The 17977-nt window shown below is 48.7% G+C and overlaps 2 protein-coding genes across 3 annotated transcripts; one reads left to right on the plus strand and one right to left on the minus strand.

Annotated features, from left to right (window-relative positions):
• Nucleotides 1-602: 602 nt before the first annotated feature.
• LOC123056810 (uncharacterized) lies at nt 603-3562 on the plus strand. The gene is made up of 3 exons (XM_044480075.1): nt 603-641; nt 2078-2357; nt 3264-3562. The coding sequence occupies exons 1-3, from the start codon at nt 603-605 to the stop codon at nt 3560-3562; spliced, it is 618 nt and encodes a 205-aa protein (XP_044336010.1).
• Nucleotides 2905-5670, minus strand: LOC123057992 (uncharacterized). 2 transcript variants are annotated; one of them, XR_006427024.1, is made up of 4 exons: nt 5336-5670; nt 5130-5221; nt 4191-4903; nt 2905-3782 (listed from the first exon to the last, which is right to left on the minus strand). XR_006427024.1 is itself a non-coding variant. In XM_044480844.1 (3 exons), the coding sequence occupies exons 1-3, from the start codon at nt 5595-5597 to the stop codon at nt 4247-4249; spliced, it is 1011 nt and encodes a 336-aa protein (XP_044336779.1). In that variant the 5' UTR covers nt 5598-5670; the 3' UTR covers nt 4068-4246. The 2 variants fall into 2 exon arrangements, 1 of the variants encoding a protein (XP_044336779.1); XM_044480844.1 differs by lacking the exon at nt 2905-3782 and having other exon boundaries at nt 4068-4903.
• Nucleotides 5671-17977: the final 12307 nt, after the last annotated feature.

Raw genomic sequence — 17977 nt, forward strand, 5'->3', positions numbered from 1 at the left:
GTGCATTCAGCTCGGTCTCTCTAGCTCCGACGGACCGACACTCACCAAGTTAACGTACAGAAAGTTAAAAAAAATCTAATCAGCCTATCCTTAATCAATTTTACGTGTAGATAATCACCAAGTTATCCATGGTGCGTGTAAAAATGTGGACGATCCATGGAGCTAATCATGCATGCACGCGTCACTGTTTTGAATTTTGTGCACCACGCCCTCGATGTGACACTGCCATGCAGTGCAAATAGTCCTCGCCACAGTACCATATATAGAGATACCTATAGGTTCCAAAGCTAGTAGGCAATGATGCATATCGATTCTCCTGCGCCACATGGCACATGATGCGTGCATGCATGCATCTCAAAAGAAAGAGCTGCTCGCTCGATCGATCGTCGCCGGGCCGGAGACGCGTACGTGCGTCTGGTTCCAACCCTCTCTGCTGTATATGTGCCATTCCTGCAGAGCCCTAGCTGAGCTCAGTTGCCGTCCCTAGCAAAGTAACCACTCCTGCTGCTAGCTAAAGTAACCACCAGTACTTCCTCCTCCTCCTTCATCTTCTTCTTCCTCCTCTTCTTTTTCTTCTCCTTCTCCTTCTTCCGGCAGCCGCGATGAACAGAGGCAAATGCAAGTCCGTGGCGCCTGCTGAGGTGATCACCTTGCGTATCTATCATGCATGTTGTTGTGCAATCATATGGCCTTCACGTACGTAGTTGCGAGTGAATCAATCTTTCTTTTTGTTGTGCAACTGCCGGGGTAGTAATTGTGTCTCTGTGAAGAACAAGAAGTGATCCTCTTTTTGTACCATGTCGAAACAGAAGATTTTCATAATCATCAGCATGCATGTAACTAGGCACGTACTACCGATCCAACCAGGATCAAACATCATGCCGCTGTATGCTACTACTACTATACTACTACTAGTCTGCTGCTGCTGCTGCATGCTGCTACAAAAGTGTTCATGTGGTTTGGTATAAGGCCCCGTTTGGAATCTCTGTAAGTGGAGTCTAGGGTGCGCTTGGTTCGTCTTATTTCTCGCTTGGTTCGATCGGGGAGTCTCTCTCTCTCCCATGCGCTTTGCGCTATGTCGTTGGCGGCGGGAACTCCATAACTCCAAGGCCGGCCGGCGGCCGACGGCCACGTACACAACACCGTGGACCAATAGGAAGTTAGGAACAGCAGCGAGCTTAGATGCCACCATGACAAGAGACGCCATCGACGGACGAGTGACGACGACCACCATCGGCCGTGGCCCGTGGCCGTCTCGTCGCCTCAACTCGAAGGCCGGTTGAAGCTCCAGCCGTGTGGCAGTGCTCGCACCGGGGGCCGGTAGCTAGACACCATGGTCCTGTTTCTTGGCCCTCCCCCCTGTGGCGCAGCGAGGCCGCGACGGACGCGGGATCCGGCTGCAGTGGCGTCGGGACGGCAGCGCGGGAAGGTGCTTTGATGGCGGCGCGTGGAGGTGCTCCGGCGGCGGCGCGGACGTGGGGGCAGCGTTGGCCCGAAGCTCGGCGGCGCGCGGGCACCCATGGTGGCGGAGGCGGACGCTTAGGCGTAGCGCGTAGGTGGCGGGCCAGGGTGGTGGAGCCGACGCAGTAGGAGGCGGCGCTGTCGTTTGGCGGTGGTGTCACCGGTGAACGGCGGCGGCAGTGGCCTCGGCGTGCTCCGATCGAGCCGCTGCCAACGCGGCCTTGACGTTTTTCTTTTCTCGGTTTATAAAGAGGAAGTATGCTGCTCAAATTAAACTATGGGTAATATAATAGACCTTTAGATCATTCATGGCTAGGTGTTTATCATTTCGTTTTATTTTTTGTATATAAAGTTGGATACACCGCGCGCAATGTTTGTTCATCTTCTGTCTTTCTTTTTCGTTCATTCGTTTCTTTCTGTTTCTTTCTTTTCCCCGTGGAACTTGTGCATGTGCATGGAAGTATACTGCTGAAAATGACAGTGGGTTTTACCGCACTGTTTGACCTAAAAAAACTTGTCATCATTGACTTACACGAATCTATAATGTAAGGTTACTAGCTAGTGCTCATCTAATTGTCAGCTGCAGAAAGTTTATGCATTTTTCTCTCTTGTGCAGAATCCACAACCGAAGGTGTTCACTCTCGAGCTTGGGAACCTGAAGGCCAGCTACCCCAAGTTGATGAAGGACATTGAAGCAGAGATCGACAGTAGGCTTACGGATGAGATCAAGAGGCAGCCAAAGCTTGAGAAGATGCCACCTAGGGTCAATGGCACAGCACTGTACACTCCAGCACAAGGAACATTCATGGTGAGCATGGAACCAGAACATGGCGGCAAGGTCGTGACTCTGCCGATCCGCTGGGTCGATCTCTACATCATAGCGTTTTACGTGGAAGGTAACGAGAAAGACCCTCTGCTCTGCTGTATCACATATTACCGTAAATATTGTCTAAAAAAATATATTGCCGTAAATATAACATGTTTCCGCCTAGATAAGTTATGAGAGCTAGTGTAGTGTCAGTTCTCATCCAAGGACAGGTGATTCTTCAACTCCTGTTGATGGCAAATCAAAATAACGCAGAGGACCAATACACAGGCTCCTGTCCACTTTTCCAGTTGGAAATGGGCATCTTCAACTTAAAGCTTGTGCCAATAGCAGTATATATATACAGTCACTACCAATATATCTGTCGGTGAAAATACAAACACTCACACACATACAGAGAGGGAGTTCTTTTAAGGAAAGAACTCTGGTGTTTTTGTTACCTGAATGAATCTCCCTCCCTCCCAATATATGCACCTTGGCTAGCTAGCTTGCTTCCCAGTGTGTTGCGAATGCACCTAATTTGCGCATCATCACTCGCAAAACTGTTGGCTGCTTATTATTCTCAATCCATCGCTTGCACACGAGGCGGGATAGAGACTAGTTTTGTTAATCTTAGAACGTTGAGCCCCCACAATAGGAAAAATAGAACGATTTGAGAATAAATTTCCTGAAAGATGAGAAACATGAATTCCTAGACATCATGTTGAATTGATGTACGAGTGATGGATTCAGAGTTTACAATACATGGCATGACAATCATCAATGCCATAGTATTTTGATATCCAGCCACAACATCAACATTGTATGTAAAGATAACTTTTGCAACAAATGCAAACACTGCTCGGTTCCGGCTACCAAATTACCCATTAATCTATGAGCATAAACAGAAAAGAAAATGGAAACACTTCTTAAGCACGTTATTATATTCTTGTCAAGCTATTACAAGAGTTGTTTGTTTGTTTGTTTTACACTACAGGTGTGTGGTATCGCTACTCTGAATTTGGTACGGACATACTTCCGCCGTCTGGAGATCAGTTCCCGTACAATACCAGCAGGCCTGGACTTGGGACCGTCCAGTTGCCCCTCACTAGCTCCTACTTCAAGATAGGTGGATTCGACATAAACGTGGGTAAACCAGCTTTTACCCACTGCATCGCCAGCTTGGGAAAACTTGGAGAGCTATACCGCAGTGAGAGGGGACTTCAGGTTCTGAAATCCGGCCCCCTATCTTTCCCGACTGTAACGATTTGCGAAGCAATCCGCTTCGCGCTCTAGAGGACATGGGTGACTGACAACATTGACGAAGAACTGGATAGTCCGGTACCCAAGGAGCACAGTGAGCTGTTCAACCAGTGGGATGTCGTTTCAGGTTCTGTGGCGCAAAACAAACCTTGGCGCGGGATTAAGGTAACTGATCTGATGACGAAGCTCGCAGTTCTGAAGAGAACTGTCCATATCAAACCTGAAAAAGTGAAGTGGGCGTCTTCTGCAAGTTCTTCGCAAAAGAAGTGAAGCTGAGGTTAGCATTGCCAGATATATGACGGAATGAATCTTCACGCATTATGTTTAATTATGCCTCTTTTCTATAATTAAGTACAATATAACTTGAGACTTTTTATTAGCCTCCTTATAGTCAAGTATACTACTAGTATGACTTGAGACTTTTGATGGCCTCCCCTTTTTGTTACCTTTGAATGATGTTAGCATATGAAGCAAACAAGCGCATCAAATTACAGCAAATAACGGAATTTTCCTCCAAGAAGAAAGATACTCATGACTATTAAATATACCCCCTGGTTCCATTATCACTAATACCAAACATCCAGCAAGCACAATTCTAATACCAAACATTCAGTGAGCACAACTCTTACAACTTGATAAGGTGAGAGGAAGAGGCTGCTACCTGGCTACAGGGTCATGTCCTCCCACGTCACAGACAAGGGTCAACAATCACCATCATCAACCACTGTAATTCAGCGAACCATAACGCTCGGTCCAAGAGAGGTTCCTCTTTGGGTTATATTTGGCACCCATCGGTCTTGTGAGGATGGCAGTCCATGTAACCTTCACTTTTAGCTCATAGGAACCGTGAGTGCAAACATGCTCTTCATCAGGGTGCTGTAGAGTAACATGAGTGCCTTCATCCTCGTCATTATCAAAAATACAAACATGGACCAAAAACTCTTCATCATCGTCCCATGTAGGTATAGGGATAACCACCAAATTACGACTCAAGGGAATGGAGCCATCATCTCCGACTAATATCCCGCTGCAACTCATTGCCCTACCATCATATAGAATAATATGGGTCTCGGCATTTCTAGTCCCAGAAGATACTTTGCCAACGAAAGGGGCATAGGGCGGACCGTTCAGAATGTTGATTTGGAGGCTAGCCGCCACCGGATGTTTAACAGGTGCAAATACTAATTCCACTGTACTGAGCCAACTAGGTAGCATCATAGTTATGGGTCCAGAGTCAAGGGTGCGGGACTCAATTACGCCTTTGCTAAAGTCTTCATCATCAGGATCACCCTTTACCTTCAGGTTGAACTCAAAATGTATATTATCAAATGCTACTAATCCTCGACGTGGACCTGTCAATGCTAACATATCCTCCTGCAAGTAATTTATAAAGAAGGTCACAACATGTCTACGTAGTTGAACAAGCTATGTAGCTAGCTGGACATGAAAAGCAAAGCACACTTGACAAGTTGGACAGATTCAAACAGTCTGAAAACAGTCTGGGGATCTTCTCTCTCGCGTCCGAACAGATAGACGCATCTGTAGTCGATGCTACGGTACCGAACACACTGACCGGGTAGCCCCTATCGGATTCGATTACCTTGACGGAAACGACATTGTACGACGTCCCCGCCCGGAGCTCCCACAGCTGCGGCGTTACATCCTCAAGCAGCGGCCCGAGGCCAACCTTGGCTGCAAGCAAAGCAAAATCAGGGGCAAAAGACATACACCCCAGATCAGGAGAACCATTTCAGGAGAAATTTATACTAAAATGGTTGTAAATTGATAAATAGAGGAGATACTGACACTCTCTGTCGAGGTCGAAGCCGGCGAGGTTGACGCCGCAGAAGCGGGTGAGAACGCGGGCTCTCTTCTTGGGGTCGTACTCGGTGATGCGGTCGCGGCACGCGGCGTGGAGGGCTACGATCTCCGACGGCGACTTCAGATCGATCTCCTCGTCGTCGTCGCTGTAACAGATTGTCATGGGGAACCTGGCAGCATCGATCTCGTCGGCGCGGGGAATCCGGCGGTGGTGCCTGACGTCGTCGTCGACATCGCCGCGCCGCATCGATCGACCGATCCAACCTTTTTTTTTCTAGAAGAGGAAGAGGATGGCCAGCGCTACAAGAGCCTGCACTGACGCACCGCGAGCCCAATACCAGCGTAGTGGGCCTTCAAACCTATTTATTCCGGTCACGCCGGAACGCCTAGTCTTGGTGATGATGATGTGTAATTTCTAACCATGAGATCTATATCTAATGGTTGTGAGGTTAGTTTGGCTTTTTTGCAACAATACCCCACTTCTCTGCTCCAATCTATAGAAAGCCCTTTAGTATCTTGAAACTAATCACATTCCTTCCTCACCTCATCAAAACAGCCCGAGAAATATATTTTGAGTGAGACATAATTGAAAGTGCTAGTTATCGACTAGAGGGGGAGGTGAGTAAACGATTTTTATGAAAGTCTTTAAAACAAGGGGGCTTTGAAGACAAACGATAGAAATGAACCTATTGATATGTAGCGGAAGGTAGACTACACTAGACAAGCCATAGTCAAGTAAGCAATGAAGTGAAAACACGAAAACTATCAGCAGCTAGGTAGTATGGTAAAGAGTCTTCACTTAGTGAAGTCAATCAGATCATATAGGCATGCAATGACTTCACGAAGACAAAGTGTAAAAGTAAAGGGAAGTTAAGAATAGAACCAGTAGCTTGATGAAGACAAGGATTTGGTAGACCAGTTCCAGTTGTTGTGACAACTGTACGTCTGGTTAGGGAGGCTGAGATTCAACTCAGAAGACTGCGTCTTCACCTTATTCCCCTTGAGTTAAGGACATACAGTCCTCGCCCAATCACTCTGGTAAGTCTTCAAGGTAGACTTCCAAACCTTCACAGACTTCGTTCACCGGCGATCCAGAATGACTCTTGGACGCTCAGAACGCGACGCCTAACTGGCTGGAGGATTCACAGTCCTCAAGTTAACAAGTCTTCGGGTCACGCAGACAGAAAGACTTCAGTGATGCTTAACACCCTTTGGCTCTGGGTGTTTTGGGCTTTGTCCTCGCAAGGATCTCTCTCTTTCAAAAGCTTCGGAGGTGGGTTGCTCTTAAACGACAAAAGTCGTGCACTAACTCTAAGCAGCCACCAATTTATGGTGTAGGGGGTGGGCTATTTATAGCCAGGAGACAACCCGACCTGATTTGTCCAAAATGACCCTGGGTCACAAAGGAACTGACACGTGTCCAACGGTCAAATTTCAAACACACGTGGCAGCTTGACTTGGGCTACAAGTTAAGCTGACTTATCCAGCTCTGGATAAGATTTGCTCTCATTGTCTTCGCTCGAAGACATAGGATCTGGTTGAGCATCACATCAGTCACTCTAACTTTGTTCACTTGGACCCCACTTAACAGTGTGGTGGTTCCTATGACTCAAGAAAGAAGAAAAGAAAACTACGAAACAACTATGTCTTCGCACTCCATAGTCTTCATGCCATGTCTTCTCATGTCATAGTCTTCAATGTGAATATCTTCACAGAACACCATTGAGGGAGTCCTGGATTAGGGGGTCTCCGGACAGCCGGACTATATCCTTTGGCCAGACTGTTAGACTATGAAGATACAAGATTGAAGATTTCGTCTCGTGTCCGAATAGGACTCTACTTGGCGTGGAAGGCAAGCTAGGCAATACGGATATGGATATCTCCTCCTTTGTAACCGACCTTGTGTAACCCTAATCCTCTCCGGTGTCTGTATAAACCGGAGGGTTTTAGTCCGTAGGACAACATACAACCATACCACAGGCTAGCTTCCAGGGTTTAGCCTCTTTGATCTCGTGGTAGATCTATTCTTGTACTACCCATATCATCAATATTAATCAAGCAGGACGTAGGGTTTTACCTCCATCAAGAGGGCCCGAACCTGGGTAAAACATTGTGTCCCCTGTCTCCAGTTACCATCCGGCCTAGACGCACAGTTCGGGACCCCCTACCCGAGATCCGCCGGTTTTGACACCGACATTGGTGCTTTCATTGAGAGTTCCTCTGTGTCGTCGCCGTTAGGCTTGATGGCTCCTACTATCATCGATAGCGATGCGGTCCAGGGTGAGACTTTTCTCCCCGGACAGATCTTCGTGCTCGGCGACTTTGCACTGCGGGCCAATTCGCTTGGCCATCTAGAGCAGATGGAAAGTTACGCCCCTGGCCACCAGGTCAGGTTTGGAAGCTTAAACTACACGGCCGATATCCGTGGAGATTCTATCTTCGACGGATTCGAGCCTCTGCCTTGTGCGCCACGCGGTCACGATGAGCATGACTTAGCTCTCCCATCAGGCAGTTTTAAGGAGATCGCACGCCGCTACGACCCTCAATTCGGAGCCAGTTGCGCCTTTCGCGGATGGGTGGATGGACCCCGCCACGGAGGCCTTACCCTCAGCGGCGATCGAGCCGAACATCGACCTTGCCTTGCACGAGAGCCGTGTTGTTAAACTGTCGAATCCTTCTCCGGCCACGGACTCCGAACCGCCTGCGCCTGTTCCTATCGAATCCGATTGGGCGCCGATCATGGAGTTTACCTCCGCAGATATTTTTCAGCACTCGCCCTTTGGCGACATACTGAACTCATTAAGGTCTCTCTCCTTGTCAGGAGAATCCTGGCCGAATTATGTCCGGCAGGACTGGGATGCGGACGACGAAGAAATTCGAGGCCCACCCACCACCCACTTGGTAGCCACTGTCGATGACTCAACCGACATGCTCGACTTCGACTCCGAAGACATCGGCGGTATGGACGACGATGCAGGAGGCGAAGAGGAACCACCGCCCACAGGGCGCTGGACGTCCACCTCATCATATGACGTATACATGGTGGACACACCAAAAGAAGACGACGACGAGGAACGGAAGGACGCAACGAAGGCTTGTCCCCTCGAGAAGCAGTCAAAGCGGCGGCGTAAGCGCCGCCCCAAATCCTGCCTCGGCAGAAATAACGATCATACAGACCCAACGTTGGAGCAGGGCGAACCACTGTCGGACCACGGCAACACAGAGAATCAAACTGTACAAACCAATTCTGTCAAAGATAATAGTCCGGATGACATAACGCCGGACAGGCACCCGGAGCAGCAGAATGCCAGTTAAAGGCTTGTTGCCACCGCGAGGAGTCTGAAAAAGCAGAAGCAAAGGCTCAAGGCTGCGCAGGACACACTCCAAATCAGATGGAGTAAAGTACTCAACACAGCAGCGAAGTATGGTGGTAATCGCCCCACCAAGAGCTACCCGAAGCGGAAGTTGCTACCCGAATTCGATGAGGAGGCCCTAGATCCCCCACAACCAAAAATCAAAACGGCCACCTGGCCGGATAGACGACCTCACGGCCAACATGGAGCGGCAAACAACGCCACTCACAAGCCAATACGCGATCCACACGAGGGCTCGCACCAAAAGGACGGCGCAACCAGATCCATCTATGGACCACGCAAGCGCGCCCCAGCATATGATGTAACACAACAAATATCAGAACAACGCGGTACACACAGATACAGGGGTGTCGCACACCCCCTATGTTTCACCGATGAGGTGCTGGACCATGAATTTCCAGAGGGATTCAAACCCGTAAACATAGAGGCATACGACGGAACAACAGACCCTGGGGTCTGGATTTAGGACTATATCCTCCGTATCCATATGGCTCGAGGAGATGATCTCCACACCATCAAGTACTTACCCCTCAAGCTCAAAGGGCCAGCTCGGCACTGGCTTAAAAGCCTCCCCGAAAACTCCATTGGAAGCTGGGAAGAGCTCGAAGACGCTTTTCGGGCAAATTTTCAAGGGACTTATGTCTGACCCCCGGATGCAGACGATTTGAGTCATATAACTCAACAGCCCGGAGAGTCAGCCCGAAAGCTTTGGAACATGTTTCTTACTAAGAAGAACCAAATAGTTGACTGCCCGGACGCCGAAGCCTTGGCAGCTTTTAAGCATAGCGTCCGCGACGAATGGCTTGCCAGACACCTCGGCCAGGAAAAGCCAAGAACAATGGCAGCATTAACAAGCCTCATGACCCGCTTTTGCGCGGGTGAGGACAGCTGGCTAGCCAGATGCAGCACCAGCGACCCAAGCACATCCGAAGTTAGAGATGAAAACGGGAAATCATGACGCAGCAAAAATAATAAGTGTCGGAATAAAGAAGACAGCCCGAAGAGCACGGCGGTAAATGCCGGATTCCGAAGCTCTCGGCCAGGTCAACAAAAGCCGCCCTCTAAAGGCGCCAGAGATGAACTGTCCAGCCTGAACAAAATTCTGGACCAGGTATGTCAGATCCATAGCACCCCTGGTAAACCCACTAATCATACCCACAGAGAATGTTGGGTCTTCAAGCAGTCCGGCAAGCTCAACGCCGTACACAAGGGGGAGGATACACCAAGCGAAGATGAGGATGAGCCTCTCAAGCAAGACACTAGGGAACAAAAGAAGTTTCCATCAGAAGTCAAAACAGTCAACGTATTACACGTGATCAAGGGAAGCAAAGCGGCCCTCCCAGATAAATATGCCCAAGGGCCTATCACCGTGAAACCCTGCCACTGGTCGTCTCAACCGGTCACTTTCGACCATCGTGATTACTCAGCAAGTATCCGGCGGGCAGGATGGGCTCCCCTGGTATTAGACCCAATAATTGACGGATACCACTTTGCACGAGTCCTGATGGACGGTGGCATCAGCTTAAACCTAATATACCAGGATACAATCCGCGAAATGGGGATAGACCCAACAAAAATTTACCATAGCAACACTACCTTTAAAGGAGTAACGCCAGGCCCAGGGGCTCACTGCACGGGCTCCCTGCTACTAAAGGTTATATTCGGCTTCCCCGATAACTCCCGTAGCGAACATTTAACCTTCCACATTGCTCCGTTCCAATGCGGTTATCAAGCACTACTTGGACGCGAAGCTTTTGCTCGCTTTAATGCAATACCGCATTACGCTTCCCTCACGCTCAAGATGCCTGGTCCACGTGGCATCATTACAGTGAATGGAAGTATTAAGAGATATTTGTGCGCTGAAGAGAATGCGACTGCCTTGGCAGCCGCACACTAAAAACGTCCTCACCAACTAAAGCATTTGATAGGTCGTCAAGACCACGGACGCGGTTAGACGAGTCTGGCGCTGCTATATGTAATTTGTACCGGATTGATGGCCACACCCCTATTACAAATACAAGGGGCTCAACGCGCGCAGACAAGTGGCAATTTCTACTCATTTCTAGTTATACATGGTTTCTTTAAAAACCATCTTTTTGCACGACAACTTTTTCACCTAAGTTCCTCTCTTTTACAGATGATCATCGTGCTACACCCGTCCAGGATACGGCACAATGGAGACACAGGCGCAGACGTGCAGTAGGGACCCGCTCCAAGGATTCTTTTTAGATTAAGACCCTGCGTAAACCTTTTTTACTGTCTCTTGTTGATACACATCCCTCGAATTCTCAGTACAATTGAAAAGGATGCTGCCGTCTTGGCATGTGGCCACGTTAGAGTAATGCATGTACCTAGACACAAGGAGCTTCTTACAAAGGGCACTATTTAGGCCCGGTCTATACCATAAATACCGAATACCTTAGGGAGTGTTTGGCGTCGCGAGTTTGGCCTTATATGCATCAGCTCCGAATCATTGTCTTTGGTCAAATGTTGGGTTTGCCCGGCTCCTGTGTTTTGGTGCCTTACGTTCCACTTTATCGGCTAAGGCAGCACCAGGAGAACTACTGCGATTGTGCCCTGGTTCATCCGGACGAGCACCTCAGTAGAGAAAGCTGAAAACTAACTATCATGATATAGCGTGAGACTGGTCAACCACTCGATGACCTATCGGAATGTTAGAATTCCTCCGCCTTAATGAAGGGCCGTTTTCGGGCCAGGCATGTACGCACCCCGAGATCGGGAGAGTGCGGAGCCACCAGGGGCTATCTAGTAGCCCCACTATCAAACTCCTATGGCTAAGTGAAAGTGTTAAAGCATTATAGTCCGGTTGCCTCGTTCGCTGCGCTATCACCTCCTTAATAGGACCAAGACATTGGGTTAAGTGTGAACACGCATTTTTCATGAGAACCTCCGCATTATATGCGTGGGGGTTGAAGCCAATGACTGCAATCTTTCAGGTTATATACATATATACATAAACGGCCACACAAGAGGAATCACGTTACTTTCCGGCAAAAGTATAAATACAGCCTTACTATATTTCATAAAAACATTGTGTTTACAATGGGAATACATGTCATTCAAACATAATATTCTTCGAGCACTGGGACTCTATCAAACGAGCACCCTCAAGAACCTCTTCAAAATAGTGCTCGACAGATACTCGGCCCATGGCCGAACCTTGCGCTGCAACAGTGGTAGCATCCATCTCTGCCCAGTATGCCTTGACACGGGCAAAGGCCATCCGCGAGCCTTCTATGCACGCCGACCTCTTCATCACATTGATGCGCGGCACCGCACCAAGGAACTGCTGCACTAAGCTGAAATAGCTGTTCGGCTTCGGCTTCTCCGGCCACAACTGATCTACAACAGACCTCATGGCGATTCCGGACAACCTATTAAGTTCGGCCCATTCGGCTAGCTGATCAGTCAAGGGAAGCGGACTCTCTGGAACGTTGAATTGCGACCAGAATAGCTTGTCCACTTCACGACCTGATTGATCTTGGAAGTATTCGACCGCATCGACAGCGCTCGCCACCAAGTCCATATATGCGTCTGCCGAACTCCACAGCCGATCAAGAGGGGCATACCGCGGATCTCCGAACTTCCTCCACAGCAGAAAGGGCTTCCCAGCCGCAATATCCCCGGCTTCGCGCAGCTCCTCCTTCTTCGCCCTCATAGCAGAGCATCTGTCTTTGGTCGCCATAGTGGCCTTCTCCAGGTCCGCTGCCTTCACTCGGTTCTCCTCTTTAAGGAACTGGCAACGTTCGGCAGTGCCTTTTAATTCTACGGCCATCTTGGCCATCTTTTCTTTGCTTTTGCAATGGATGGCCTTCTCGGCTCTTAACTCCCCGGCCGCCTTCAAAGCAGCTGCAATACTAACCCTCGCTTGTTCCTTGGCTCGGGCGAGCTCCGCCCGAAGGGTATCCACGGTGGCAGCTCCGTCTGCAGTCACAACATATTAAAGATACTAGCATCATGCTGCTCTTATTGTGTGACATTCACCAGAAAACATTACTTCCCCTGTGATTCATCAAGCCGCTTGTTAACAAACTCGATGTCGGCGTCTGCCGCATCCAGTTGCCGTTTTAATTCGGCAAACTCACTAGTCCGGCTAGCCACCGGAGCTTCCACCACCTGCACATAAAGGCAGTCTGGTTATTGCTTGGGACTATGATCCTCTGTTCGCCGCCATTCTCGACGACATCCAGAGTCTCAGGGGCTACTATCTACACAGGGCACACCTAACATGTGCGGTACTATCACATATTATCTCACATCCCTCAAAGCCTGTCAGTAGACTCATAAAGGCTTCATGTAATCCGCTTTCGGCAGACGAAATTCTCTCCATCACCGTACCCATTAGCGTACTGTGTTCTTCTGAGATGGCCACTCGCCCCACCAGCTCCCTCAGAACGTCCGACCACAGACCAGACGGTGCCAGACTCTTTTGTTTGCTCTCTTCGAGAGCCGGACGCTGGGGACTTTGGGGGTCTATGGGATTATCTTCTGGCCTCACCGGGTCCGGAGAGGCCCTCCGTGATGACACTTTGGGGTCGCCCGCTTCTTGAGCGGAGGAGTCCGGGGGAGGCGTTTCGCTCTCCATCATCTCCGGAAGAAGATCCCCCGAAGACGAGCTCAGCTGAGAGGGGCTAAGACCCGAACTGCAAGATATATGCGGCGGTTATTTTCTCAGAAGAAAGATGGTATACCTTCACTATTAAAGTATTTTTGGGATCACTTACGACTCGTTGGAGGGCTGATCCCCCCGCAGACTTTGTGCGGCAAGAGCACCCCTCGAGGCAGGACCCTCTGTTGGAGACTTCTTCTCCCGTTTGGAGGCCTCGGCTTCCGGATCCTCGGAAGCAGTCCTCTTCCTCCCTCGGTTATCCTCCTTTATGGAGGTGCTCATTCCCTCGGTTGGAACTGGCAGCGATGGGGGCCCGCTTCCGCCCATATTATTCCCCCATGTATCTTCCTTAGAGGGCTCCGGGCAAGGTGCGAGCTCAAGCATCTTTTCCAAAACCGGATTTTCCAAACCCTCAGGGAGGGGGGCCGAACACCGAATCATCTTCGCCTTTGTTAGTCAGTCCTGGTCAAAGAGCGATCTCTCAGAAATAACTTCATGAGTAAAATACGGTGTGTTCAGCTAAGAGGATTTCTTACTTGTTCGGCGGCGCGGTTACTGCTCAAGCCCACGTCCTCGGTAGTATCCGAACACTCTATTTGAGGTCCGAAGAATGACTTGTACATCTCCTCGTGCGTCAGGCCGAGGAAACTTTGAATGGCACGCGGTCCTTCTGGGTTGAACTCCCACAAGCGAAGGGGGCGGCGTTTGCAAGGCTGGACTCGACGAACCAGCATAACTTGCATTACCACAACCAAATTAAAATCTCCCTCGAAGAGATCTTGAATGCGGCTTTGCAGTATAGGCACGTCCTTGGCTGGACCCTAGCTAAGACCTCTGCTAATCCATGACACCAGTTGTGGTGGGGGGCCCGAGTGGAAAGCGGGGGCAGCCGCCCACTTGGCACTTCTGGGAGCCGTGACGTAAAACCACTCCCGTTGCCATAATTCGGACACCTCTGGAAAGGAACCTTTCAGCCATGAAGCTCCTGCCATCTTGCCTATTGACGCGCCTTCGCACGCTGCATGTTGCCCCTCGATCATCTTTGGCTTCACTTCAAAGGTCTTGAGCCACAGGCCAAAGTGAGGGGTAATGCGGAGGAAGGCCTCACACATGACAATAAATGTCAAGATGTGGAGAAACGAGTCCGGAGCTAGATCATGGAAATCTAGCCCGTAATAGAACATCAAACCCCTGACGAAGGGATCCAGAGTGAGGCCTAGGCCTCGGAGGAAGTGGGAGATGAACACGACATTCTTGTCTGGTTCGGGAGTGGGGACAACCTGCCCTTGAGCAGGCAGCCGATGCGAAACCTCGGCGGTCAGGTATCTGGCCTCCCTCAACTTCTTGATATCCTCTTCTGTGACGGAGGAGGGCATGCACCAGCCTTGAAGGCTGGATCCGGACATGATTGAAGATTCGGAGCACCTGACCTGGGCTTTGGGTGTTAGAACTCGAGGTGGGGGAGGGGTTCGATTGAGCATGAGAGTGAAAAAGCGAAAACCTTGTCCCTTTATAAAGAGGGTGAATATCAAGCGTCCTCTCCGTAGCCGTTTGGGACTTGCCTATAATCTAGGAGTCCTAGACACTGTTGGGTTACCCACGACCGTATTAATGAGAATCCCGTAATTGGGGGAACACGATCTCTTCTTTGACAAGACGTGTCAAGAAACCGCCTCGCGTTATGTGTGGAGCTAGTTGAAGAAAAACAGTTCGAATAATCACCGGGCCATGGCATAACGTCGTGCTGCCAAAACAAGTCAGCAAATTAGATTTGCGAAAATATTATTCTCTCTACGGTGGTATGTGGAACTTATCTTGCAGGGTCGGACACTATACTTGTATTCAAATTCTTCCGTGGTGTATTCGGAGGAGGAACCCGCCTTGCAATGCCGAAGACAATACTGCGCGTGTGACTCATCGTCATTGAAGCCTGGTTCAGGGGCTACTGAGTGAGTCCTGGATTAGGGGGTCTCCGGACAGCCGGACTATATCCTTTGGCCGGACTGTTAGACTATGAAGATACAAGATTGAAGACTTCGTCTCGTGTCCGAATAGGACTCTACTTGGTGTGGAAGGCAAGCTAGGCAATACGGATATGGATATCTCCTCCTTTGTAACTGACCTTGTGTAAACCTAACCCTCTCCGGTGTCTATATAAACCGGAGGGTTTTAGTCCGTAGGACAACATACAATCATACCACAGGCTAGCTTCTAGGGTTTAGCCTCTTTGATCTCGTGGTAGATCTACTCTTGTACAACCCATATCATCAATATTAATCAAGCAGGACGTAGGGTTTTACCTCCATCAAGAGGGCTCGAACCTGGGTAAAACATTGTGTCCCCTGTCTCCTGTTACCATCCGGCCTAGACGCACAATTCGGGACCCCCTACCCAAGATCCGCCGGTTTTGACACCGATAACCATTATCTTTAATGTATTCACACATTTTTAGGGGTCATCTCTGGTAGGTAAACCGAATCAGTATGGGACTACTACCTGTGTTATCCTGCAATTCTCACAAACACATTAGTCCCTCAACCAAGTTTGTCGTCAATACTCCAAAACCAACTAGGGGTGGCATGATACGTCCATGTTGCACCATGCTTTTATATCGACATTTATTGCATTATGGGCTGTTATTACACATTATGTCACAATACTTATGCCTATTCTCTCTTATTTTATAAGGTTTACATAAAGAGGGAGAATGCCGGCAGCTGGGATTCTGGGCTGGAAAAGGAGCAAATATTAGAGACCTATTCTGCACAGCTCTAAAAGTCCTGAAACTTCACGGAAGACGTTTTTAGAATATATAAAAAATACTGAGTGCAAGAAGTTCGCCAGGGGGCCACACCCTGCCCACGAGGGTAAGGGGCGCGCCCTACCCCCTGGGCGCGCCCCCTACCTCGTGGCCCCCCTGGTGGCCCTCCGATGGCCATCTTCTGCTATATGGAGTCTTTTGATGAGGAAAAAATCATAAGCCATCTCGTCGGACGAAACTCCGCCGCCACGAGGCGAAACCTTGGCAGATCCGATCTAGGGCTCCGGTAGAGCTGTTCTGCTAGGGAAACTTCCCTCCGGGAGGGGGAAATCATCGCCATCGTCATCACCAACGCTCCTCTCATCGGGAGAGGGCAATCTCCATCAACAACTTCACCAACACCATCTCCTCTCAAAACCCTAGTTCATCTCTTGTATCCAACTCTTGTCTCCAAGTCCGGGATTGGTACTAGTAGGTTGCTAGTAGTGTTAATTACTCCTTGTAGTTGATGCTAGGTTGTTTATTTGGTGGAAGATCATATATTTAGATCCTATATGCATATTAAAACCCCTCTAATTATGAACATGATTATGCTTTGTGAGTAGTTATGTTTGTTCCTGAGGACATGGGAGAAGTCTTGCTATTAGTAGTCATGTGAATTTGGTATTCGTTCGATATTTTGATGAGATGTATGTTGTCTCTCCTCTAGTGGTGTTATGTGAATGTCGACTACATAACACTTCACCATTATTTGGGCCTAAAGGAAGTCATTGGGAAGTAATAAGTAGATTATGGGTTGCTAGAGTGACAGAAGCTTAAACCCTAGTTTATGCGTTGCTTCGTAAGGGGCTGATTTGGATCCATATGTTTCATGCTATGGTTAGGTTTACCTTAATACTTTTGTTGTAGTTGCGGATGCTTGCAGTAGAGGTTAATCATGAGAGGGATGCTTGTCCAAGTAAGGACAGTACCCAAGCACCGGTCCACCCACATACCAAATTATCAATGTACCGAACGCGGATCATATGAACGTGATGAAAACTAGCTTGACGATATTCCCATGTGTCCTTGGGAGCGCTTTTCTCTATATAAGAGTTTGTCCAGGCTTGTCCTTTGCTACAAAAAGGATAGGGCCCCCTTGCTGCACTTTATTTACTTTTGTTACTTGTTGCTCGTTACAAATTATCCTATCACAAAACTATTTGTTACTACTTATTTTAGTACTTGCAGAGAATACCTTGCTGGAAACCGCTTATCATTTCCTTCTGCTCCTCATTGGGTTCGACACTCTTACTTATCAAAAGGACCATGATAGATCCGCTATACTTGTGGGTCATCAAGACTCTTTTCTGGCGCCTTTGCCAGGGAGTGAAGCGCCTTTGGTAGGTGGAATTTGGTAAGGAAAATTTATATAGTGTGCTGAAATTTACTGTCGCTTGTTACTATGGAAAGTAATCCTCTGAGGGGCTTGTTCGGGGTATCTTCACCCCAAACAGTAGAGCAAAGAGTTGCTCCTCAACCTACTAAACCTACTAAAAATGAAAATGTCTGCTTTGAAATTCCTTCGGGTATGATAGAAAAACCGCTAGCTGCTCCTTTTGCACGAGACGGAACAACTCATCCTGATGAGCACCTAATATATGTGGATGAAGTTTGTGGATTATTTAAGCTTGCAGGTGTACTCGGAGATGTTATTAAGAAGAAGGTCTTCCCTTTATCTTTGAAGGAAGATGCATTGACATGGTATAGGCTATGTGATAATACGGGGTCATGGAACTACAAATGATTGAAATTGGAATTTCATCAGAAGTTTTATCCTATGCATCTTGTTCATCGTGATCGCAATTATATATATAATTTTT

This window comes from Triticum aestivum, chromosome 3A (assembly GCF_018294505.1).
Source record: "Triticum aestivum cultivar Chinese Spring chromosome 3A, IWGSC CS RefSeq v2.1, whole genome shotgun sequence".
Taxonomy (NCBI): Eukaryota; Viridiplantae; Streptophyta; class Magnoliopsida; order Poales; family Poaceae; genus Triticum; species Triticum aestivum.

What these genes read in the sequence shown, in the direction of transcription:
- LOC123056810 (XM_044480075.1), top strand. Translation starts at nt 603, where the DNA reads ATGAACAGAGGCAAATGCAAGTCCGTGGCGCCTGCTGAG. An exon ending in AGTCCGTGGCGCCTGCTGAG is followed by an intron (nt 642 to 2,077) that starts GTGATCACCTTG and finishes TCTCTTGTGCAG; the next exon opens with AATCCACAACCGAAGGTGTT. An exon ending in CATAGCGTTTTACGTGGAAG is followed by an intron (nt 2,358 to 3,263) that starts GTAACGAGAAAG and finishes TTTACACTACAG; the next exon opens with GTGTGTGGTATCGCTACTCT.
- LOC123057992 (XM_044480844.1), bottom strand. Translation starts at nt 5,597, where the DNA reads ATGCGGCGCGGCGATGTCGACGACGACGTCAGGCACCACCGCCGGATT. An exon ending in CTTCGACCTCGACAGAGAGT is followed by an intron (nt 5,222 to 5,335) that starts GTCAGTATCTCC and finishes CTTTGCTTGCAG; the next exon opens with CCAAGGTTGGCCTCGGGCCG. An exon ending in ACAATGTCGTTTCCGTCAAG is followed by an intron (nt 4,904 to 5,129) that starts GTAATCGAATCC and finishes AATTACTTGCAG; the next exon opens with GAGGATATGTTAGCATTGAC.